The sequence below is a fragment of the Mus caroli genome, unplaced genomic scaffold, assembly GCF_978045245.1.
Source record: "Mus caroli unplaced genomic scaffold, Mus_caroli_1 scaffold_18, whole genome shotgun sequence".
Lineage (NCBI taxonomy): Eukaryota > Metazoa > Chordata > Mammalia > Rodentia > Muridae > Mus > Mus caroli.
The window spans coordinates 21715871-21740237 of record NW_028227273.1 but is presented as its reverse complement, the minus strand read 5'-3'; the positions used below and the strand labels follow the sequence as shown (position 1 = coordinate 21740237).

At 42.6% G+C, this 24367-nt stretch overlaps 1 protein-coding gene across 4 annotated transcripts in view; it reads left to right on the top strand.

Annotated features, from left to right (window-relative positions):
* The window catches only part of Lclat1 (lysocardiolipin acyltransferase 1), a 127904-nt gene extending 104489 nt beyond the window's left edge, over window positions 1–23415 (top strand). For all 4 annotated transcript variants that reach the window (XM_021149522.3, XM_021149525.3, XM_021149524.3 and 1 more), the window contains one exon: window positions 19790–23415. In XM_021149522.3, the coding sequence (XP_021005181.1) occupies window positions 19790–20292 (503 nt within the window). In that variant the 3' untranslated portion in view covers window positions 20293–23415. The remainder of the gene's footprint in view (window positions 1–19789) is intronic.
* The last annotated feature ends 952 nt before the right edge of the window (window positions 23416–24367 follow it).

Below are 24367 nucleotides of genomic sequence, written 5' to 3'. Positions count from 1 at the left end.
GCACTCTAGACACGTTGTCATGTGCTTACGTTACAGCCATGTAACTGTGCTAGTGAGAGCAAATGAGTGGGTGGGCCTTTATGAAACTTGAATTTCATAGAACCTTCATGTCTCCTCATACTCTGAGAATTTCATCATTTAAAAGAAGAAGTGAACAACAAAACAAAACAAACAAAAAACATTGTTAGTACACAAGCTCCTCAGACACAGGGACAGTGACCCGTGGGCTGTGCCTTACCGACCCAGCGTCGGCCTCCTGAAGAGCACCACACACTTTCTAGACAAGTTAAAGAGTAAGGGCCTGGTCAGGAGAGGCAGGCTGCAGCTTCCTCAGTGGGAAGAAGGTTTCTTCCAGAGTGCTTGCTGTCCTGGGTCCTTTCAGTGTCCCTGCAGGTGGAAGCCCGGGTCCCTTCCAAGGACATCACCATTCAGCTCTCATGTTACAGGGACCTCTAACAATTAAAGGAGCTGTTCAGATAAAGCCCGCAATGTTTCCAGCTTCATTCCCCTGGGTTTGAAGACAGTAGTGCTTTAGAGAAAAAGAAGAGTGTGTGTGTGCATGTGTTTTAAATTAAACATTTATAGTGCCAAGGTTCCCAAAGACTACTTACTAGCCTAACCATGTTTGCACACAGCAGTATTTTCTAATTTAAATTCAGGCATAATCTCCAAATTGCCCTAGCTTAGACTAGTTGAAGGTATAAACTCCATTTCATCTCACTTGGCCACCTACATGCAGCTGTCAGTGAGTAGTCTTGATGTCAAAAGTCTGTCTGTTTCATTAAAATGTTAATTTCATGGCTTTAATTCCCTTTGTAAAATATACCACTGCAGGGCAGTATATGCAGATGTATTCCAAGGCAGACTAATTTGCATGTTGTGTTTTTGGTTCATTTTTCTAGTTTTTCTTTTCACTTACTGCTGCTATTCTTAGAAATTGCTTTAGTGCTTAAAATGTGTTCAAATATATAAAATAGATATGTAAGCCAATTTCAGACTTGCAGAATTAGTTTAAAAGAATCCAGAAAGCTATTTTCCTCATCAGGAACACAATTACCCGTGCTAAGAATAAAGCATGTTTCCTCCCCCCTGCAGCCCTAAGCTGCTCTTGTAAAGAAAGATTCAGTGGCAGCGGCAGTGAGCGGAGGCCTGAGTGAGTGCAGCGTCTGATAGAAGATGAAGAGCATAATCTTCTTGGTTCTCGAGGGCCCTGGTTTATGGTCCAGGGGTAGAAAAGTAACCAATATCAAGTTTCCATTTTACTCTCCCCACATCTTGAGTTCTGACTGATTGCCCACAAAAGGAAAGTTAACTGAAAGCACTAACCAAGGGGCTTCTAATACTCTCATGGAGGAAGCTAAGACCTCTCTAGCTCACCCCCAAATAATTGGAATAGTTACACCCTGGAAAGTGCAGGCAGAAGCCGCCTAGCAAGGCTTTTGGCCCACAGTTCTTGTACATGTTTTGCATGCTTTCTGTTGTCGTCCATCTCTGACATCTGTGTGTTCTGGTTAGCCTCTGGGCTGCTTGCCTTTCTTTCCTTTTCTGGTCTTCTGTGTGAAAACCATTCCTCATGGCTATGAGCACCACCCAAGCTGCCCTCCTTAGCAGCTGCTTGAGAGTATGCATACCTCCCTTGGTGACTCAGGGTCTGGCTAATGCTTTTCAGAGGCATGCTTCTGCTCAGCCTGTTTACTCCTGTCTGTCTTCCCCAGGTCTCCATCAAGTGTATTGAATAGTTATTTTAGATATTATTTCACAAAATCAATGTCTAATATGAACTTCCTTCTTTCTTCCTGTCTTCTGTTTCTCTTAAGAATATTACTAATAACTTACTACCCCAGTTTCAGGGGACAGAGTTCACTATAGTCCTTGGTTTCTGGGGCTTCACAATCACTGGCATGGGTGTGGCCACTTGTGCGGATTTTCCTGATATACCTTTTCCCTGTATTGTTTCCCTCATCTTCCATAAGCAAATCTTTCTACTACATAAGTATTTCTCTTTCTTGTGCTCCTGTAAACGTCATTGCTTATATGGTTCTGTATTTTTATTTATTTACTTACTTACACCAATAGGATTGCGATCCCATCTTTTTCTTGATGGCATTTTGTTTTTAACAACATGTGTTCATGTCATTGGCTTCTGGTAAATGCCTTCTCTCTGTTTTGCCCCTTCCAAATGTCCCATTTACTTAAGCTTGCAAAAGACAGATGTCCATCCAAGTAGCCTCTACCCCCACACCCATCAGCAAATACCCTTATTTGTTTTTTTATGTGCTCAGAACTTCCTGTGGGTGCTGCCCAAGCATAGATCTGTGAGCTGGAGGTGCCAGCTGGCTCTGTGTGACTTGCTCAGTCCTCCCTTCAAGTTGGCTGTGCCCTCGACAGCTCTCACTGTTCTCTGAGGGTTCGCCCACGCTCCTGCCAAACTTTGGTGTTATCTTGCTTTGTGTTCCTTGCCACTTGAGAGCAGATTTAAGATGGAAACTTGTGCTTTCAATTTCCTGTTGTCTGATTAGAAAGAGGTTTTGTGCATCAAAGTTTTGTGCATCTGCTATTTGGTGGGTTTCTTCTCATTGAACTATTTGTCTTTGGTGTTTCTAATGAGGTGATTGTGTGACCTACTCATTTGTACTAACTAGTTCTTTCTATGTATATGTGTTTTAAATCATTTTTAGATATCACAAACATGGTTTTATTTTGTAGTTACTCAACAGGTTTGTTTGTATGTTTAAATACAGGGTCTCTTTGGCTCAAGCAGGCCTTGAATTCCTGCCCTTCAGCCAGTATCTGTCTGGTGCTGAGAGTATGGGCCTGTCACCCTTGTTCACTTAATATAAGCATAGTGATAATCTTTGCCTTGTGCTTTCTGTTCTTAAATTTTTATTTGAATGAAAGTCTTCCTTTCCCAAGTGCTCCTTGGCCTTCAGTTTCTGTTAATAATGTAATATACTCTTATTCATCTTGAGTCCTTTATGTCTTGTTTGGTATGCATCTCATTTCATTTTTCCCACTACTACACACTAAGCAGTTTATTATCCCACCCTGCTTTGTGATGTCACCTTTACTGTAAATTCAGTTCCCCTGTACCCGTGAGCCTGGCTTTGATTTTATTCTGTTGCTTTGCTGTTCCTCCTTTTTTCCTCTTGAAACAGACATCTGATGTTTGCTTCTCTGTAGCCACTGAAGATCTACGTCCTCTCAGTCTTGGGAACTTATTCTGTCATGTTTTATCCAGGACAGTTTGGACAGTCCAAGTTATCCTCCTCTGAAGGCAGAACACTTGTCACATTTACCACACTCACTTCTCCTCTCTTGCAATTTTGTACTTCTATTCATTTCCTGTGTTATTTACATAGTTCTTCCCATGTTTATATCTTGTATTTCAACTGGATTATAAACTTTCAACAGGCATGGGATTGCTTGTATGCCTTTGGATCTGTCTCGGTAATTTTAGCTAACAAGGCACCTAAGCGAATCATCATAACCATGATTTAGTGAACATTTAACAAACTCCTCATCTGTTCTCTGACAGGTGCATGAGATTATTGTAACTAACTGTAAGCATATAAGGGAAATAAGCAGCTTAGTAGGATGCACAAGTGTAGTTTCTATATGCACTTTTGGAACATACCTCATCCTGTAGAATTTTTCTCTCTAATCTTTAAACTTCCTATTATACTTGACTTTCTTCATATTGTAAAAGAGAAAGCATACATTTACCAATTCTCCTTAGCTTTCCTCCTTTAGTTTTAGTAATTGCATTTTATTTAAGTTTCTTTAACGAACTGTGTGAAATGCTATGTGCTCAATCAATCATGTACAAGGAAAGCAATACATTATAATTAGGATCCATTATCATTTAATTAGGCATTCCATTATTGAATTAGAGCCTCTGGCTTCTCTTGGTCTCTGACTAATCCTGAAACAAATTCCTTTTCTGTGGACAAATATTAGCTTGTAATAATTAGATTATTCATTTAAGCTAAAGCTTTTCATTAAGTCTCTTTCTGATGAAGGTAGTTCCCCAAGTACTGGCTGATTTAATTTAATATGATTTATTCACTTATGAATCAAGTGTAGGGGAATTGTTAACACTAGAAGACTGGCCATATTGAGATAATCTTAATATTCACTGGTCTCTGGGATATTTAAGATCTTGTCTTAGTAGTTGTACACATCTAGGTATAATGTCCCACTGCTAATCTGAGAGTACTGTAATTGCTAGAACAGGCTGTCATCTAATACAGCATGCTGATCCTGTTGTGTATCATGTTGGAGCCTAAAGTTGTTACATTCCTGGGTTGGATTTGAGAGTTGACTTTCATCTCAGCAAGGTGCTTCTACACATTTAATGTGCTTCTTCTATTTTTACCACAAGTGCAGTGTAGCAATAGCTGTATACCCTGGATTAAAGGTCTCAGTGGACATGAACATCACTTGGTAGGGGTTTGGTTAAGCCCTAAACCACTAAGCATTGGCCTAGCCTTTTCTTTAAAATTGCTTGACATAGTCATTATTGCTTCCTTACCCTGTCCATACTTTGGCCTTTCTTCTGTCAGTGCTGACCACTAAGTGGGTGTTAAGTTTAATTGGTGACTCCTTTACCTTCTCTCTCTACCATCATCTCCCAGTGTTTGTTGCTACAAGTCCGTTCTCATCACCTGCTCTTAAGCTTTAGTTAGTTCAGTCTTTTTGTTTTTTCATCTTGTCCAGCCTTTTTGTTCTTAGTTCTTTTAGTTCAAACTCCTTCCCCTTATATGTAAACGAAAAAGTTGGCATTGCTACGTGAATAGGGATAAACTTAAGTAAACAAATAATATGAAGCCAAAGCATGTGTTCTGATTTGCTTTAGGGGAAAAAGGTCCAGAAAATGCTGTACCAAGGAAGGCCATTGTAAGCAAACCAAACAATTGGTCTCAACTGTAAGCTGCAGCTTCAGGAAGCCTCAGGGAACAGAAAAAGTGTGGGGGATGGGGCGTGGGGGGGGGGAAGGCGAGCGAGCACCTGTTTTCATTATGTCAGCAGAGGGTGAAAGGAATACCAGGAGAGGCACCCTTCTCAGGCCCCATTTCCAGCTGTGCACCAGAGTTAACATGTTTCTGGGAACCCTGAGAGCTGCTCTGTCCCTCTCCCTCCCCCCCTCCCCTCACCCCTCCCTCCCCCCACCCCCTTGCTTTCTGCCCTTAGGAGCTATTCTCTGAAATCTCCCATGCCAGAACCCAAGTTAAAAGGACAGGGACTAGGCAGAGAAAGAAGACACTTTTGAGGGGCTGGAGAGATGGCTCAGAGCTTAAGAGCACTGACTGCTCTTCCAGAGGTCCCGAGTTCAGTTCCCAGCAACCACATGGTGGCTCACAACCAAATGGGATCCAGTACCCTCTTCTGGTGTGTCTGAAAACAGCAACAGTGTGCTCATATTAGGTAGGTATATCTATATAGATAGATAAATGAAAACCAGAGAGTGATGCTTGGCTTGGTCTGGTCATTAAACAAACAAACAAACCAGAGGCACCTCTGAGTGGGGAGCTGAGGGAGCACAGGCCTGGTTAGAATTCCTCAAAGGCCTGGGGAGCTCTTAGGAGCTGGAAGCTGCCCAGCAGCAAGGAGCATACCTTGGCTGGCTCCACAGGGAAGGTGGTTGACAGACACGTTATGGTAGGAGGAGGGTCTCTAACTCAGGGGAAGGAGCAGACAGAACAAGAATGGCACCTGTAAGGCAGCAATTACAGCACTTGGAGACTGCCCTGATTCAAATGTTCTGTGAGAATATGTTTCTCCCTAGTGGGGGCCCTGTGTGTCTTAGATAGAAAGGGGAAGAAATAGCACAGTAGAGAATGAACTGCTGTAAGGGGGTTAATGATTCTATTTAAAGACATCCTTGGGAATTAATTAGGAAACAAATGCTCCTATGATAATATCTGAATAGAGAGGCTGCTTCCCAGAATACTTAATGAATATCTTTTGTTATCAGAGAGAACTGATACACAAAGCAGAGAGGATTGTAGTCTAGAATTTCAGAAAATAATTCCATCTTAAAAATAGCATTATGTACTTAGCATTGTTAAATATACCATGGCTAAAAAGTCAACATCCAGGGGATAGAAAAGGCAGAGGGACCTATCAGTTATCTCTAAACTTGTGGACCTTCTGGCATTATGTGGAAACCCTGAAACGTTCCATCTAGCGTCCATAACACATACTGGTGACCTTGACTGTTCACTGTATTTTGTGGGATTTTATCACCACAGGGCAGCTGACAGCCCGTGAGGAACAGTAGCTGCAGAGCAGTGTAGCAGTGGCTTTGCAGACAGGGACAGAGAAACAGCAACTACTCTGGCCTTCTCTCTTCTGGTTTGCAGGATTGTTAATCTCAGTCACTGTCCAGCTGAGTCTCGCTGACCCTTCGTACTTCAGGCTGTTAGAGAAAATTGCTCTCAGGCTCACTCAGGCAGAGGTATCCCCGAGAGAGGCTTAGCTCGGTCTATCCATATCTGCATGTTGGAATGCTAATTCCATAATATCGTGAAGTTACTAGAAAATTTCTGCCATTGTTATGCTTACATTTAGCAGAAGAAAAAGATGGAATAAATAAATCTATAGTGTATCAGTGACAGTATGTGCCAAGGAATTAGAAAACCTGCCATTTCAGTAGGGTGGACCCGGGGCCTCTTGGATAGAAGAACAGGCAGCATACCCCTAGCATGTGCGACAAAGAACCTGGTGCTCACTGTGGCAGAGCAGAGAGAGCCAGGGCATTAGGCAGTAGGAAGTGGGAGCAAATAGTAAAAGCTCATAGATACCACAGGGCTTCCTGTGAGACGGGCAGCTACTGGACAGAAGAATAGGGGAGTTAACATGTTGTGTTGTGGCTAACATTCTGACAATGTTACTCTGCCATTGCAGTAAGGAAGTGTTCAGGTAGCAGATAAGCTAACAAAAGCCACTTATAAAGATGTTCTTAATGATCCAGTGAGACAGACAGTGCAGAAAACAGGTGAGGTGAGAAGTGGCGGCTTTGGGGTTATATTTTGAAGTAGAATAGATAGAATTTTCAGTTGGGTTTTGGATATCTGAGAGTGAAAAGAATGGCTCTGGAATTGCTGAGGAAAGCACAGGTTTTACAGAAAGACTAGGTTGAAGTTGAGTTTAGGTCACATTTATTTGAGATGCTTATTAGACATCCAAGATGATGTAAGATAAGTGGTCAAATATATGAGTCCAAAAATGAAGGACCAGCTGGAGTTATAAGTTTGGAAGTCAGAAACACATATTTGGTATTGAGGTCACCCAGGGATAGAGACAAACCCAGGGCATATGATGCTCAGAAATCATGTAACCCAGCAGTCCACAGAGGAGGTGCCAGAGTGGCCTGAAGAGAGCTGTGTAACTAGGTGTACAAGCACACAAGGCCCAAGGGAGTCAGTGGATGTAGGTGTGACAATCACTGATAAAGAGTCGTGCTAGAGTGGTGTGCGACTTTTCTGTTGCTGTGATAAAATACCATGCCCAAGGCAATTTGTAGAAAAGGATTTGTTTTGGCTTTGAGTTCTAGAGGGTAAGAGACCATCATGACGGATAAGCATGGCACATGTGGCAGGCATGGCAGCAGGAACAGGAAGCTGAGCAATCACATCTTTTACCACAAGCATGAAGCAGAGTGAGCTGCATGCTGGTCAAGGCTCTAATCTCTCAAGGCTCCCTCTCAGCGGCACACCTGTTTAGTAAGACTGCACTTGCTAACCTGTCTCCCCCACTTCCCACAGTGCCACCAGGTGAGAACCAAATTTTCAAATCCCTGAGCCTATGGGCGGTATTCTCATTCTTACCACCACAGATGGTGAGGCCTCGAGCTTATTTGGCCATGATTGGCTCACTACAGTGGCGGTTGAAGGTCATTGGCATACATCTCAAGAAATATAGCTCTGTAAGTAACCAGAGAAATGGATGCTAGCTAGAAAGGAGATTAAACTGTGTCTAGAGGAGATGATGAGAGAAAGTTATAAAAGGTGACAAGCAAGTTACAAGGACCAAAGAGTGCATTTGTTATTTGTTCAGTTGCTGTGACAGATAACCTCACAAAGCCTGAGAAAGGAAGAACTTATTCTGGCACACAGTTCCAGGGCACACTCTAGCATGGTGGAGAAGTCATGGCAAAGGAGCTTGAGGAAGTCGGTCATGTTGCATCTGCAGTCAGGAAAGGAGACATGAAGGCTGCTGCAGAGCTCACTTCCAGTCTCAGGCCCCCAACCAGGGATGGTGCCACCCACATGTAGGCTGGGCTCTTCCACCTCAGTTAATCTAATCCGGAAAATTCCTCACAGACATGCCAGTGGATGCTCCATCAAGTTGGCAGTCAAGATTAATGTCATAACAGGGGACTGTTTTCGGGAGGGCAGCATTACTGAGTTGACAAAAGACATGAGAGAGCATGGCAATGGAGGGTTAACAGGTGAAAACACACTGTTGTTGTAATAATGGCTGAGCTTCATGGAAGTTTTAAATATGGTTAGACTTTGGTAAACAGGAAGGCCGAGTAATGTGGTAATGTAATAAATGAGAGCATCTGCCTCTAAACCATCCACCTGCACACACTGGCCGTCACTGTCCCCAGTTTTATTCTTGGGGTTTTCCCTTGTTTGGTTTTGTAACTTTTAATTGAATGACCTGCAACTGCTTCAAATTTCTGTTGATTCAATGTTATTCTTACTATCAAGAAAACACACTTATGACCCTGAAAATCCCTGAAAAAATTAGTTTTAAACTGTTAGGTTATATACGACATAACTAGGGAATTATATTGTGCACTGGACAAGAAATGAAAATACAAGGCTCGGCTTGTTAGCGTGCTAGTGTCTACTTTCATGAGTGAGCAAATGCTGTTGCCAGTGTGATCCTAGTACAGGGGAAGCTTAAACATAGCAACTCTACGGGAATGAATTCTGGGTTTCAAACATACTTTTCCAATGTTTTGATTTGGCAAGTATCCAAGTCACATTTATAAAGCTCTTTTTAGCTTATTGCACATATAACAAATTTGTTAAATTACTTCATTGTTTTCAGGGCAAATAGTTTAGAAGCCCCACCCCCACCCCCCTGCAGTGTTGTGTGTCTCCTTCATGCAGCTGCTTGTGCCATGGTGCTTCTGTGGGGTCAGAAAGACAATTCTCCAGTTGGTTGCACACACTCTCCAGAACACAGTGACAGGCCTGCCTCATTACTGTGTTTTCACTGTGCACTAAATGTTTGCCCTCCCTCCACCCCCCCCCATCCAAGTGATGAAGCCTAAATAAATCTCCATTGTGATATTAAGACATAGGGCCTTTGGAGCTAACCCGGGAAAGCAGAGCCTCAGGAGAGAGGTTAGCATGGGGAAGGGAAGGATTGGAGGCTCTCTGCTTATTTTCATGGTAAGATACAACAAAAAAGATATACACTGGGTTGGCAAGCTCCTTGGTATTGGACTTTTCAGTCCCCAGACTGTGTGGCTTATTTTAAGTTTACAGAGGCTATGGTTACTCGATATTGCAGACCAAACTAGGATGTATGGCAGCTCTAGGAGTTGACCGGTAGATAGAGGCTCTTCCCTCTGTTTCCTGTGTCTGGAGGAGGACTTGCAAAGTTGGAAACTACCTCTAAGTTTAGCTTCCTGGAGGAACCTCCCAAGCCTTTTTCCACTCCTCTCCTCAGATGCAGCAGTTATGGCCCAGCAGTTGGGCTCTATTATCTCCCTAGCTTCAGTTTTCTGATGTAGTTTACTAGCAGATAAGTCTTTACCCCTCTACTGTCAGCCTCTGGCCACTCCACTGCCACTGTGAAAAGTATCAGTACTGAGAGACTTAGGAGAACTTACTAACTACTCTTAACACAGGTAGAAAGGCCGCTCTTTACAGACCCGACTTTTGTGACCCACCCCGCCCCGCCCTTCCTGAAGTAGAAGGGTCTTTTTTTGTTTGAGAAATAAAAGCAAGCACAGAAAGATGATGGCTACCTAACATGTTCACTTCCTGTGCCAGTGACTGGTGCTGAGGTTTCTGTCTGGGTGAAGATAAGGTGAGCTTCAGCTACTCAAAACCAGGATTTGTAAATCTCTAAATAGACTGCACCTGTGGCATCCTTACTTTTTAAAAAAAAAACAACAAGGTATAGCATAACAGTCACCTGGGTTAGCTTGGTGACGTGATGTGAGCATCTGATATGGAAATACGAAATGAAGGAAAGGAAGAGGAAAACCGGCTGGCTTGGATGTATCAAAGTGGCGTGTGATTATGGTGGTGGTGTTCTTTGAACTTACCCTTTAACATACATAAAGTCCTTTTTTTTTTTTTCTGATTTCAAAAACTATATACCGCATTAAAGAGGTTCTGGGAAGAACAAGAGACTGTTTGTCTTACAGTTGAGCCACATGTACCCTGATTCTTACTTAACCATCTCTCAGCTCTCAGCAGCCTTTGCTCCAGAGAGCCTGCTCACACAGAAGTCTTTCTCTCCAGGAAAGGAAGCTACCTTGACTAAGCTCGGCAGTCTTCATCAGGCTGAGGCTTCACACACTGCATAGGAGTTGGGTTTTTGAATGGCTGAAGACAAAGCAACTCAGTTTCTAGGCAGTGAGGATGGATCTAGGCCAAGTGATAGAACAGTAGCCAACAGTGGTTTGGCAGCTGCCGTGAGACCAGAATGGCTTGTAGGGCAGAAGCCATGTCCAGACATGGCTTCTTAATTGAACACAAATATTTGTCAACCAGATTTCTGGTGTCATATGCAGTATCCATGCACCCCCTAATCTACGGTGGTGTGTAAACCCTCCGTGCAGTTCTGCCACATAGGTAAGGTTTGGATCGTCATCCCCCTTGGCTCCCGTCACTGCCGTCGTGTGACTTGGGTTCCTCTTCCCTCATCTGCCATGTTGCACAGGATTTTGCATTTGCTCATCCTGTTGTTGCTAATCACTGCTCTCTACTTTGAATAATGTTCTTTGCCTGTTTCCTTTTGTATTTTTCCTTCTATTTTCCAAGATGAATCATTTCCCCTTTTTACTCTTTAGTATTAACACTAGAAAGTTATAAAGTTTTTATAAAATTGAAATACAGTCTTCATAGTATTCCTTAGAGTCTTTTTCTTATTTCTGTTTGATTTCTGATTGTCCATTCAATTTCTTCCTTTACCTAAAGATTATAGAGATGATTTCTAAAGGGGAATATACGTTTTTAAACTTCTTTCTATGTGTAACTTCACATACAAGCATTCCCATACAGTCTACCTGGTCTATGGGGATGTATTGGGTCACATAAGTATATTAACTCAAATTTGTCAGTACTCAGTTCGTTCAATTAATTTCTGTCTGGTGGAGTTCACTTATGGAGGACATTCTGGAGCCTACAACTTAATTTTAGTTTTTAGGCTCTCTTTGCCTTCCTGTTTGTTTGTTTGTTTGTTTGTTTTTTAAAATATTTGACTACTAAGATTTGATCTGATCTATGGATTTTTAGCTTGTAATTTTTTTTGGGGGGGGGTGGTAAAATTTTGGACCCTATCATGCGTAAATTCTGAAAAGAGCTTTGGTTGATGTTTTGTGTGTTGTTGTTGATAAGGCAGGATGAGCACAGTGACTCTCCTGCAGATCCTGCTCTTGCAGAGGAGCTGAGGTCAGCTCCCAGCACTCACACCTATACTCCAGGAGATCAAACAAATACCCTTTTCTGGAAAGTCAAGCCATTTATAAGGAAACTGAGGACAAATAAAATAAAAATAATTGCTTAAATACAATCATATATAACCAGAGATCTAGTAATAGGTTGAAGTGAATATTTAATATGCTAAAGCACCAAAACCCACATTTTAGTTAGTGAGACGATCTGTTTTATTAAGTGAATGTTAATAATGAAAACAATAACAGAAAATCTACTTTAAGCTGAAAACTAAACATGAAAAACATGAAATGAGAGACAATATATACCCTTTTCCTTGACTGAGAAAACTTAAAATGGCAGTTGTTTCAGAACTATAAGGCACATACAGTAGAAGTAGAGTTTCCAGGTGGACTCGGTTGTTGTTGTTCTGTTTTTGGAGATGTGTCTTAGTTACTGTTCTATTTCTGTGCTGAGAAACCATGACCAAGGCAACTTCTAGAAGGAGTTTGAAGGGGATTGTTCACGATTCCCCAGGGTGAGCCCATGACCATCATGGCAGGGAGCAGACCACCATAAGGTGGTTTCAGAATTGGATTAAATGCTCTTAGAGAGTTTATAAAAAGATAGTTGCCCAGGTCAGGTCAGTTACAGTGACCACAAAAGCATGCCTGCCTTAGCAGCTGCCAAGTCAATAGAAAACCCAGCATGGTCTTGGAGCAGGAAGAAGCATGAGGCTTGTGGAGCAACAGAGGGAAAGGAGACTGGAGAGTGAGATATATGAGCCATGGCAAGTTAGGTAGCAATATAACAGGAGGGAAGTGGTGTTTCCATCATGCAGTGACATGTAAAGTTCCATACCCTGTGGGTCCAAGAGAGATGGGAGGAAGCATTAAAGACCTGTAACATGAGGAAATTCCTCGATAAATTGTGCAGTTGTATTAGATGCTATCAATAAAGGTAATAATTAGTATTTCTAAAAATATTTACAACACAACATCCAGAGAATTAATAATCTGACAAGATCATGTTCATAGAATTAATATCTGATAAGAAAGGAGATGGCAAATGGACTAGAAGGGAATAAATAAATGAGCTACAGGAAATAGACTTGAAAATGAAGCTGCCTTCACAGAGGACTAACCGCCACAGGCTCTCCCTCAGTCATGAACCCCACAGTTTTGATCTGCACTCACAAACAAGCCACAGGTTCCTTGCACATGTCTGTTTGTACCCCCCAGCTCTGAGCGGAATGATGCAGCAAGATTTCTGAAGTCTGTCAGCTTCTAGCTGAGACTTGAACCTCAGTTGAGAGACCCTGCTCAGAGGAGCTGCCGAGAGTGATGGGGAAGGATACCTTGCACCCTCTCGCCTCCATTCACCACACCTACCCTACACACATAAATTAATTAAAAAGAAAAACCTCCTTGATGATCAGGAGGCAAAATACTAGCAGGTGTAATAAAGCATAATGTCTATACCCAAAAAAACAAACAAGCCGGGCGTGGTGGCGCACGCCTTTAATCCCAGCACTCAGGAGGCAGAGGCAGGTGGATTTCTGAGTTCAAGGCCAGCCTGGTCTACAGAGTGAGTTCCAGGACAGCCAGGGCTACACAGAGAAACCCTGTCTCAAAAAAAAAAAAAAAAAAAAAAAAAAAAAAAAAAAAAAAAAGAAAAGAAAGAAAGAAAAGTCAAAGCAAAATTATAAAACAAAAGTTTCAGCAATTTTCTAAAAATACAGTACAAGCATTAGTTAAAACACAAAAAGGTATGCCATTGATTTCTTGTTTGTATTTAATATTTCTGGGAGTCATTTTTTTCATATGTAGCAAAAATCTCTTAATGCATTCATTCATATTCTTTGATCTAGCTACTCAACATACTCTAGAAAATTACTATTGTTGATTATAAAAATATCTATTTGTCTTAGAGTTTCCATTGCTGTGAATAGACATCAGGACCAAGTCAAATTCTGTAAGACAACATTTAATTGGGGCTGGCTTACAGGGTCAGAGGTTCAGTCCATTATCAAGGTGGGAGCATGGCAGCATCCAGGCAGATGTGAGGCTGGATGAGCCAAAAGTTTTGCATATTGATCAAAGGCAGGCAAGAAAAGACTTTTCTGTACTGGGTAGAGCTTCAAGTCCAAAGTGAGACACTTTCTCCAACAAGGCCACGCCTACTCAAATGAGGCCACACCTCCTTGGGCCAAGCATATTCAAACCACCATACCACTTAATTCTATTTAAGTGGAAATAATGTAAATATTCAAACACTAAGGACTTTCGTTCTTTGAAACATTCATCCATAAAATGTTTTAGGCAATTTTAAATGACATGGATGGAAAGTATAAAAGAGTGTTTTAGTCTAGGTAACTTGCTATAGTCTCCATCTCTCGTCCCATATATTCTCAACAAAACAAAACAGAGAATAATGTTCCAAGTAGGAAATTAGAGGATTCTCTCTAGTGATGCACTTGGTGCTGTTTAAGTCTTAATGCCAGTTGGTTTTAAGTGGCTCATGCATATTATTATTTTGAAGCTGAAAGGTGTCTTATTTATTCCTATTTTTAGTCTGTATATTCTGACTCTGCCCTTCAGGATGGTCTTCATGGGGGTTGAGTAGTGCCAGCATGGCGTGGTTTTTTGTCAGCACAGCCATGTGCCAGCTCTGGGGCAAGAGAAAGCTTACTTAGTTATGAAACCCAGCTTCTGCCCCAGGTGGCGATTTTTCTGTTTTGTTTTTTAAATATGAAAACAAAAATAAGCAGTGGCCTTTAGCTTTTATTTTAACATAAAATGCATCATGGTTGGTTGATAGGTTGACATTCTCTGTAATTAAATTTATGGAATCAGATCCAGCTAGATTTTTTAAGATTTATTTAATCAAGGTATCAAAATGAATTATATGTTATCAGTGCAACAAATGAATTATAAAGTTATCTCTGGTGTAATTTATACATACTTGGTTATAAGATGGGGAAAGAAGGGAGATTGACCGTCTTTGTAGTTCTGTTTAAGGTCACTGTTGGGGACATGAATCATTCTGTCATCAGGCTTAGTAGTCATGGCCACAGCAGCATCCCTTCCTTCTGGTAGGTTTGGAGTCCCAAAAGTTTCTTCCAGGTTTTCCTTTTAAGCATACAAGTGTACGAGGTTTTGATCATCTTCTATTCCTGGTGAACATTTGACACTAGTTAAAATTTTTAGTGACCGTGGCCTCAATTTGAGATCACAAACATCCCTTATACATTTGGGGAAAAAAAATATCTGTATTAGTTTTCAACTGCTGATGGTTATTGAAACATGGCTACAGTATCAAGAATCCCCCTAGTGTCTGTTAGAGTCTTATAAGCAAGATTTGAAAGAGTAAGCAACTGCTTTGTTCCTCTCACTAAAAGAAACAGTTGAAGTCCCAGTGAGCTAACAGAATTATAAAGTAATTCGAACAGCTATAGTCTATGAAACAGAGCAAATCCTGCTAGATTTTCTTTTAATTTATTTAATCAAGGTATCAAAATGAAATGTAAAGTTCTCTGACCCAGTGCAGTCAGATGACAGGTAGGTGGCATCCATAGCTGTAATTTTAACTCTTCTGAAAAGCAGTGAGATCTTGTGAAAATTCATTCTATTGATGGCAGCTAGGTGTACAGATGATGTGAACCTTAGAAATAGCAGAAACAGTTTCCTTAATCCCTGTCTTTAATTGGTGAGTAAAGGCACCTTGCAACCTTTTTGACGCGACCTTTCGTTATTATCTGTGTGTCTGAGCCCAGCCCCTGCACCATGCTGCCCCACCCCCTGGTTCTTTACCTGTTGGACTTAGCTCCCGCGGGCTCAGGGGCCCAGACCATAGGCTCTCGATGAGACATGATAAAGAAGCAAGCCTTTCTACCTGCATAGAAATGGGCTCCTACACAGCAAAGCAGAGTCTTCTGGCTTTGTGTTGTCTAGAGATCTTGACTTAATATAAAATCAAGATCTTGATTTAATACAAAAGTTAAAGCTTATCAGGACTGTTGACTGCCCTTCCTAAGCAGAACCTTTCTCCTGGTTTATCCAGGTCCAAATCAGGACTTAAGGAAACTTTAAACTACCTGTAAAGCTTGGGCTTTGAATACCACAGAAGTGTCTTCTTTCCAGCTCCCCTTCCCCTTATCTCTGTATTCTAAACACTCTAATGCTGTTCTGTACTTATGCTGAATTATAAAAATGGTAGCCTCCAAAGTTCTAAATCTCAAGCAATCTATAAGAGACTTTCAGACTATTACCCTTCCAGGAACAAAAATTCATGGAACCCAAGTTAGAAAAACAAAACATGGCAAGGTCAACCCAGTCTCACTAGACAAATAGAGGTCATGTAGTAGGTTCTAACATTTATGAACTTACTGTGTGATATGTTTTATAAATCCAAGGGAGTGTGGTATGGTGCGGTGGGAAGGAGGTTGAGTCACCAGCCATAAGATGGACAGATGTAGTATAGAATAGAGCTTATTTGCGGGCAAGGGAAGGAGAGTTGAGAAGAGAGTAGAGACAAAGAGAGGGGTGGGACAGAGAGGGGGAGGGAAGGAGGGAAGAGACCATCCTGGAACATATGGAGAGGGGTGGAAGGGGAAGGGGAGAGAGGGAGGCGAGGGGCAGAGAGAGAAAAGGGGCAGAGAGTCAGAGAGAGAGGGAGAGGCCTAAGAGTCCTTTTTATAGCAACCTAGACCTACCTGGCTGTTGCTAGGTGAATGTTGGGCAGAGTCTAGAAGGAATGCCAACACTGTGTTCAAGAGCTCACTTTGCGTTTGCCCATTAAGTTGTTATAACTTACCAACAAAGAATGTATAACTTCCATATTTTCATATTTCATATTTTTAGATAAATCATAACCCATACTGCTCACATGCAAATTTCTAGAACCTCTTTAGGTGCCAAGATTTTAAAGAGGCAAATATGTGGTTCTTGTTTGAGCATACAGTGGCAGCTGGGTCTCATGGCAGGCAGGGCCACCCTGGACTTGGCACTCTTCACTGGAGCTGGATGTTGAAGGAAGTTGGATCAGGTATTCCAGCAAGAGTAAAAATAATAGGATTGAAGTAGCAGGGATTCAGGACACAGACTTGTAAAACAGCAGTTGGAACATTTATCTTGAGTGAAAAAAGGCCCAACCAGGAAGGCCCTGATTGACAACCTCAGATTCTAGGCAAACAATGCTAAGGACAATGGTAGAGAGGGCACACAAATGCAGCTTTCCTACAGCCAGCATGCTGATGAGAACTGCTCTAGAGAGAAAGGCCATGGCTTCTCCTGTTGGCCTTATGGCCCATGATAGTGATAGCTGACATTCACAGACACTAGCGATTTTTCCTGGACATCTTATTTAGCTCTTACAACCTTTTACTGATGTACTTATAGATACAAGAGCCAAGTAAGCCTCAGGGAGACCATGTAACTTGCTCAGCGGGCTTAGCCAGGATTTTGACTCAAGCTGTTACTTCTATAACTCCCTACCTCACCCCATGCTATGCACGTTAGTGAAGCTAGGCTGTTTGTGTTGAGTTACTGTCATGTCAAAAACATACAAGTTATTTACTGAACATCATCACCCCCAAAACATGAAGGGACACACACACACACACACACTATATGGACAAGTGCTTTAGTTTCTCACTGAAGCAAGTAAGTAATTTTTCTTATAGTTCTGATAAAAATTTCTGACAACCAATGGATATTTCATAATAAATATTAAGAACCTCTTATAGGAGCTAACGAACTGGCTCAGTGAGTAAAGAGCATGAGGGCCTCGTTCAAATTTCTAGCACCTCTGTAAAGGCAGGACATGCCTCTGTGTGCCATGAACCCCACTACTGGGGAGCAGGAACAGATTGATCCCACGAACTTGGTGGCCAGCCAATCTGAGAGACTATGTCAAGAGAAAAGTGGAGAGTGGTAGTGGAAGATGCCCAGCATCCCATTGTGGCCTCCATGTGCACGCACATCGTCATACATATATCCATCATACACACAGAAGGACTCTGTAGGAGAAGGGCTAGGACATTAAGAACAGACAGATTCAAACATCAAATGTGAAACTGGTACAGAATGAGGAGTAGAAGCTAGGAGCTACACAGAGCTGCAGGCCTGCCAAGGATCTGAGCAGTACTATGGAGATGCCAGTAACTATGATTACATTGGGTTTGGGTAAAGGCCAGGGGAATTTTTTGAGATAAGTCAAATCTGAACATAATTTTGATTCAGGCAGTGACATGGCAGACCATCTTTCCTTCACTGTGAGGGAAGTGGGGAGCTGAGGGTAGAGTTAAGGTGCAACATCCAGCAGCACACTGGCTGTGTGTGGAGAGGGTGTCAGCACCACATTGACTTTTTAGTCAAGGAAACGGCTTCCCTTGGGACTATTAGGGGACAAGTTGAAACCTGGTCATTAACCTAAAGTAAATCATGATCTAACCAAGACCGACAGGTACAGACGGCTTGAAGAACCATTTGGAAGAGTTATGCTGGATTATAAAAATGGTAGCCTCCAAAGTTGGAAGAGTGTGTGGGGGCATGGTGTGGATGACCTCGCTTTTTTGCGATCGTTGCTACCGAGGTAAAACATCAACAGTGAAATATACTCACCTAGATTCTGAGAGAGGGAGACTGTGCTGTCACACCCCAGACTAGAATAGTCCTGCTGGTCTCCAGATTTCCTGTGCCTTTTAGGTACTTCTTTCCCATGTAGGATTCACCGCCGTCACACAGGTAAGTCCTGTCTGCATCATCTGTTTCTGATGAAATTCAAATCCTCATTGAGTCTGTTCACTGGAGGGGAGAGGGGACTAGGGGATGGATATTGTCAAAGAGTATTAACGTATCTGTATGAAACTGTCAACAAAATCTATTGTTTTATATAACTGATAAAAACACTCTTATGTTTGTTCATTGAAGATATAGCAACATTCACAATAATACCAACAGTGCTTGCCCTTGAGCAAACACTAGACTTCCGGGCCCCGTGTATACTGGGTTCAGTTGAATGGTCAGGTGAACGGTCCACTGTACTCTGCAGTTCTTACAGTGCACCACTGATCTCTAACTGCAAAGGCTCTTACCATTAGCTCAGTGCCCAAACCAATTAAGTCTGGCTCCATCCTTGGCTGCCGCACCACATCAGTCCTTGTTATATTTTTATACAGCTCTATTCCTTTGGCCTGCCTCCTCTTCCTTGGCTGTTGTAACAGCCACACGGCTGTTGCCCCGCTGTCCCCAAGATTATCCTTGCTTAAAATCTGTGGCTACCACGAAGATGCTTCTATACACATACAGTGTAGAGGAAGGCCTGGACATGCCATGTGCTCCAGCCTGTTTTTAATGTCCCATTCCCATAGTGTACAACCCTGTCCATCTACAGAACTGGCTCCTTCCCGCTCATCTCCCATGTCCCCAAGGGACAGTTTGGGACTTTGTGCATCCTTGTTCCCCTAACTATGTTGAGAACATTTTGAAGGACACTGGGACCATGTCGGCTGTTTCTTCATCACCAGCATCTGGCTTGTGACTTCAAAAACAACCTCTCCCAAATGCCTGTGCACAATGGTGTTTCAGGTCAGAATCAAAGTTGTTATGCTTGTGTGTGTGTGTGTGTGTGTGTGTGTGTGTGTGTGTGTGTGTGTATGTGTATAATAGAAAAAAATTGACAATTTCTTCACATTTGTTTCTTTCTGAGGTTCTTTTGCAGCAGTTATCTTGGTCATTTTAAGGTAAAGGAGAGTACATTTCTATTGCCTTTGAAGAGATAGATGTGTTAATAGTGTCTGTGTAACAAATCTTGTGGCAGAAGGGTTGGGCCATAGCCTTTAAGTCCTACCTCAGATCCTGCTCATTGTGTGTATTCATGAAGTTCTAGAATGCAGATTACCATTTCTGGGAATGAAGATAATTTCTTTCTAAAGGTCTTTGTGGTAATTAGCAAACAGGGAAAAAAAGCTAAAAATGGCTGGTAAATATTGACCTAAGTACCCAGAAACACTGGTATTTTTAGCCCTTGTTTGTTCGTGGTGGTTCACTCTGTACTGATTCTTCATGCTCGAGGCTCTGCCTCGCAGAGTGAATCAGCACTACCACCCCGTTGACTGTTGGTTGCTAAAGCAAAGCTATTTTCATCTTTCCAAAACCTAGGTAAGAACCTCGATGCTATTCATGACATCACGGTGGCATATCCTTACAACATCCCTCAAACTGAGAAGCACCTTCTCCTTGGAGACTTTCCCAAGGAGATCCACTTCCACGTCCATAGGTACCCAGCTGACTCTCTTCCCACGTCCAAGGAGGACCTTCAGCTCTGGTGCCACAGAAGGTGGGAAGAAAAGGAGGAGAGGCTTCGGTCCTTCTACCAAGGAGAGAAAAACTTTCACTTTACTGGGCAGAGTACAGTTCCACCTTGCAAGTCTGAGCTCAGAGTCCTTGTGGTCAAGCTTCTGTCCATAGTGTACTGGGCCTTGTTCTGCTCTGCAATGTGCCTGCTCATATATCTGTACAGCCCTGTTCGGTGGTATTTTATAATCAGCATTGTGTTCTTCGTGCTGCAGGAGAGAATATTTGGTGGACTGGAAATCATTGAACTTGCATGTTACCGTTTTTTACACAAGCACCCACATTTAAATTCAAAGAAAAATGAGTAAGATGGTGGCATTCCTGTGACAACCTAGGGTTGTCTTTGTAAACTGAGGCGAGTTTTGCATGACTATGTCAAATGTTTCTTACTATCCTCATTCTTTGTTAAAGGTATTTTGCACTTAATTTTGTGGGGGAAATATTGCTATGGTTTCTTTAAAATCTCTGAATGTAATTCCAATGCTGCGTATGTAGCAGGGGTCAATCGCTGTGAATAACTAGGGTCAGAGTATTAGAAACAATCACTAAGCTGTCAAGACAAAATGCAAGCTTTTCTGAAAGGACCAACCTGTTTCTGAGAGACTTTTGGCTCAGAGGTAGCCTTGGCACCATGAACACCAGCCCCAGCATGTCTAAGCAGGTAATAGTCTGCCTGCCCCGCAGGACACAGTCCATTCTTTAATTCTTTTACACCAATCAAACCCAAAGGTGGACTTGCCTTGTCCTAAGCTGAGCCCCATTGGCAGGGAGCCCTCCATCACTGATAGTCTCTTGTGCTGAATGAGGCAGGAAAAGACCCCCTTTCCTCACCTGGAAATCACATCTGCACTCAGCTCAGAGAGCACCGTCAGGCTCTCCATTTGGCTTTTAAAAGACAGAAACTGGTGCAGCTTGCTTTTCACTCACACTCAGTCCTGCCTTCCTGATGGTCACCAGGTAATGTCATCTTTAGCGTGTACTGGTTCATGTAAAGATGCATTAGGAAAACATCTGTAGTTCACACAGAAACTGGAAGGCAGGTGTCTGTCCCATGCATGCAGGGTGTCTACCTTCTGCCATTAGAGCTACAACAAATGTGCCTGCAGACAGGATGGTGTAGCTAAAGCCCCCAAACCTTGATAACTTTACTCTTAAAACAAAAAATGCTAACTCAGAATGAGCTCTTTCAGTGATAGCAAGGACACACCCTCTCTTTTTAGTTATCTCTCAACAGTGACATTTAAACACACACTGACCTACTACTGTCTGCCAAATATTCCTATCATTTGGAAGCAATGACAACATAGCAAACCAATAGCGAGCACGCAGTGTCCTGGGTAAGAGAATCCTTGTGGCCACTGTTTCCACTCCACTGAGCTGCATGCTCCCATCTGTGTCATGTGATTGGGGCAGGGACAGAGGCACAGAAGCTTCCCCACCCCACCCCACCCCACCCCACCCCTGTATCCCACAGTCTCAGCAGCTCTTACTGCCCTGTGTGCCCTTCTTAAGATGGCAGTGCGCATCTGTACCTGCTAAGGACTTCCTCATCTTGCCAAGCACACTGAGAAAGCCCGGTTGGGGACAGGACACCATCAGCATAGCATGGTTAAGTCTGGCTTTTTGATGTTTGTGCATATGTTAGTGGGAGAGTGCTAACTGGTGCCTCTGGAGAAACAAGCCAGCCCATGTTTAATGGCTCCATCAAAACTCACTTTAAACCTGCTAGGAACTTACTAATTAGTAGCTGTGCACACCTGCCCTCAGCACAGCTGTTTGACTCCCGAGTTTTTAAGGTTACACACACACACACACAACCCTTCCCCCACCCTTTTTTCTTTCCCTTAATGAGAAAGGCTTCCAATTTTAAGTTTCTCTGATGGATCACATTTAAATGTGGAAATAGCTAGCAATTCGTTGCCCAGGAAAAAGAGAAATGCTGTCATCTTTGCCCACAGTAGTTGGGCTCGGTTAACAGTGCCGTCCATCTCATTGGGCACCCACAGGCTCTCTGTCTCTTGTTCTTCCCTTCGCCCTCTTCTGATCATAGAAAACATTAAGGTAGAAAATACCTTAATTTTACTTTATCTACCCCAAATTCCTAATACTGAGTACAGCACTAAAACTAGAGAATGTGGATACTCTACTTGCTTTAAGAGGAATTTCTCCGAAGGGGGAAAATAAATAAAAGTGTTTTTAAATTATAATTATTTGTTCTTACCTACACGTTTAACTGTATTAAAACTGTTTATTTAATTTAAAAACGCATATACATCTAATGCTTTTGAGCTTGGAACTGCTTTAAGTCAATACTTGAACCTCAGGCCTAAGCAGATGTGGCCTTGATGGTTGTCAGCCTGAGGAATGCCCCTGCCACACCTTCAGCCAGGGCTCAGCAGCTCAGCCGTGCTCCAGGAGACTCTTCCCTGCTCCCTGTGCAGGTGAGCCTAATGAGCGAAGTGCTCGCAGCACTAGTTGGCTAGTTGATCCCATTGGAAGAGATTTTACATATAGTAGTTGTGGGTTATTTATAATGTGAACCATTTCACCTTAAAATATGAACCGATATAGAGGCTGGGTGATGAGTTCCCACATTATGTGTCTTTGATGAAACAAACCCAAGGAATCCTAAACTTTAGTCAGGCAATGTGGCGGGAGAGACTGAAAATGAAGTAGAAACATATCTATCTGCGAGAGCTTCTCACTTAAGACTCTCCCTAAAATCCTGCCTCTGCACGCCCACAGAACAAACCCAAGAAGGAAGCAGCACCTTCCACTCGTGTTCTAATGGTGACCACACCACACGCAGACCCTATGTTGGTACAAGTCTGAGTTCTGCAGACTGGTTCCCATTTCCCCAGCTCTCAAGCCCAGCAAAGAAGCTCTAGTACAGCCACAATAAGGACTAGCAGAGGGAGCCTGTTGGTGTTAAACTGTTTACATTTCTTTATATACAATAATGTGCTTTCAGTGCCTTAGTTGTGGGTCCCTTTCTTTTTCCTGTTCTAAGAATCGTATACCGTGTTCTTAGATAAAGTCTCTCCTCGTCACTCACTAGGAGGAAAGTGGTGCCTCAGCACCAGTGGGTCAGTGGTTGACAGAAACAAAACAAAATGCTATGTTGTAACATGGAGAAGGGAGCTCGGTGCTGAGCTATGGCTGCCTAGTTCTTACACAGTGGCAAACAATTGCTTGGCCACGAAGTGGACTTCACACCACACGTGGCCCTAAAGGTGTCTTGTACCTACCTAAAATTTTTTATTTCAGAGTCTTGGTTTTGGTAACTTCTTTTTAAAAGATCATTACATGGAGAACACCAAGTTTTAAAAATAACTCACAGAATGGCCTTAGCTTCAGTGTCCACTGGGATATTTGTGAATTACCTGTAAAATGCATCCAGAATAAAATGGAGTGAATTACATGGTTCAAAAGCTGTTGTGATTCTGTTTTTACAGGAACGACAAAGTAAAGGTTACAGGGCTGTTGTTTCCCTTGATGTCATGGGCTTGCCCTGTGTTAAGGAGGAATTGAGGATCAGGATGGGTGTTAAATGCAGTCTCCTTTAGAACCGAATGCAGTGTTCACTGATTGAGATGGGGAGGCACTGTGTGTGCAGTTGAATTCATGCCCCAGTGTCAACAGAACCTGTGTTCCTCAGGACAACTGTCTATTCCATAAGTGCAGGACACAGGTGCTTAAAGGAGAAAAAGATAAGGACTCCGTGTTCCATCCCTCACCTCACTGTGTGACTGGGTGACTCTTAAACCAAAATGTGACAAATGTACAAAGAACTTCATTAGCTAAAAGGACACAGCTTCGGGGAGCCTATTGTAAACTCCTGAGCCCATTCTGCGTCTGCTTCTCCAGTGAGCACTGTGTGTGCAAGCCATGTTGGTCCCAAGGAGTGGGATTCAAAAAGAACAAGGATTGCAGCCCCCCTACCCACACCACCCAGCTTGAGTCATTTTACTGAACCTCCAATGCCAGCCATGGACATAGAAACTGCTGCTGTAGTACATTGTAAATACCAAATACAGGGACACTTAAGAAACCCTTTGTGTTTTGCCTGGGTCGACTTGACACAGGATCCACATGGCTACATGATCTATGTATCCTCAAGGTTTAAGTCTAGTCAAAAGGAATGAGAGAAGATGGTTTCTTAGGGACAAGCAACACTAAATCCAGGACTCACTCCTGGACCCAGAAATACTGTGTCCTCCTAGTTACTAGACACCCCCTGAATCTGGGGATAGGACACCTTCTCCTAATTTACCATGACTGAGGGCTGGAGGGAAATACCTTTTAAGGCAAAATCATAAGAATCTTATTGAGAATAGATAGAATATTTGTGATGGGTAGCCAAGTGACCACAAATGTCCACCC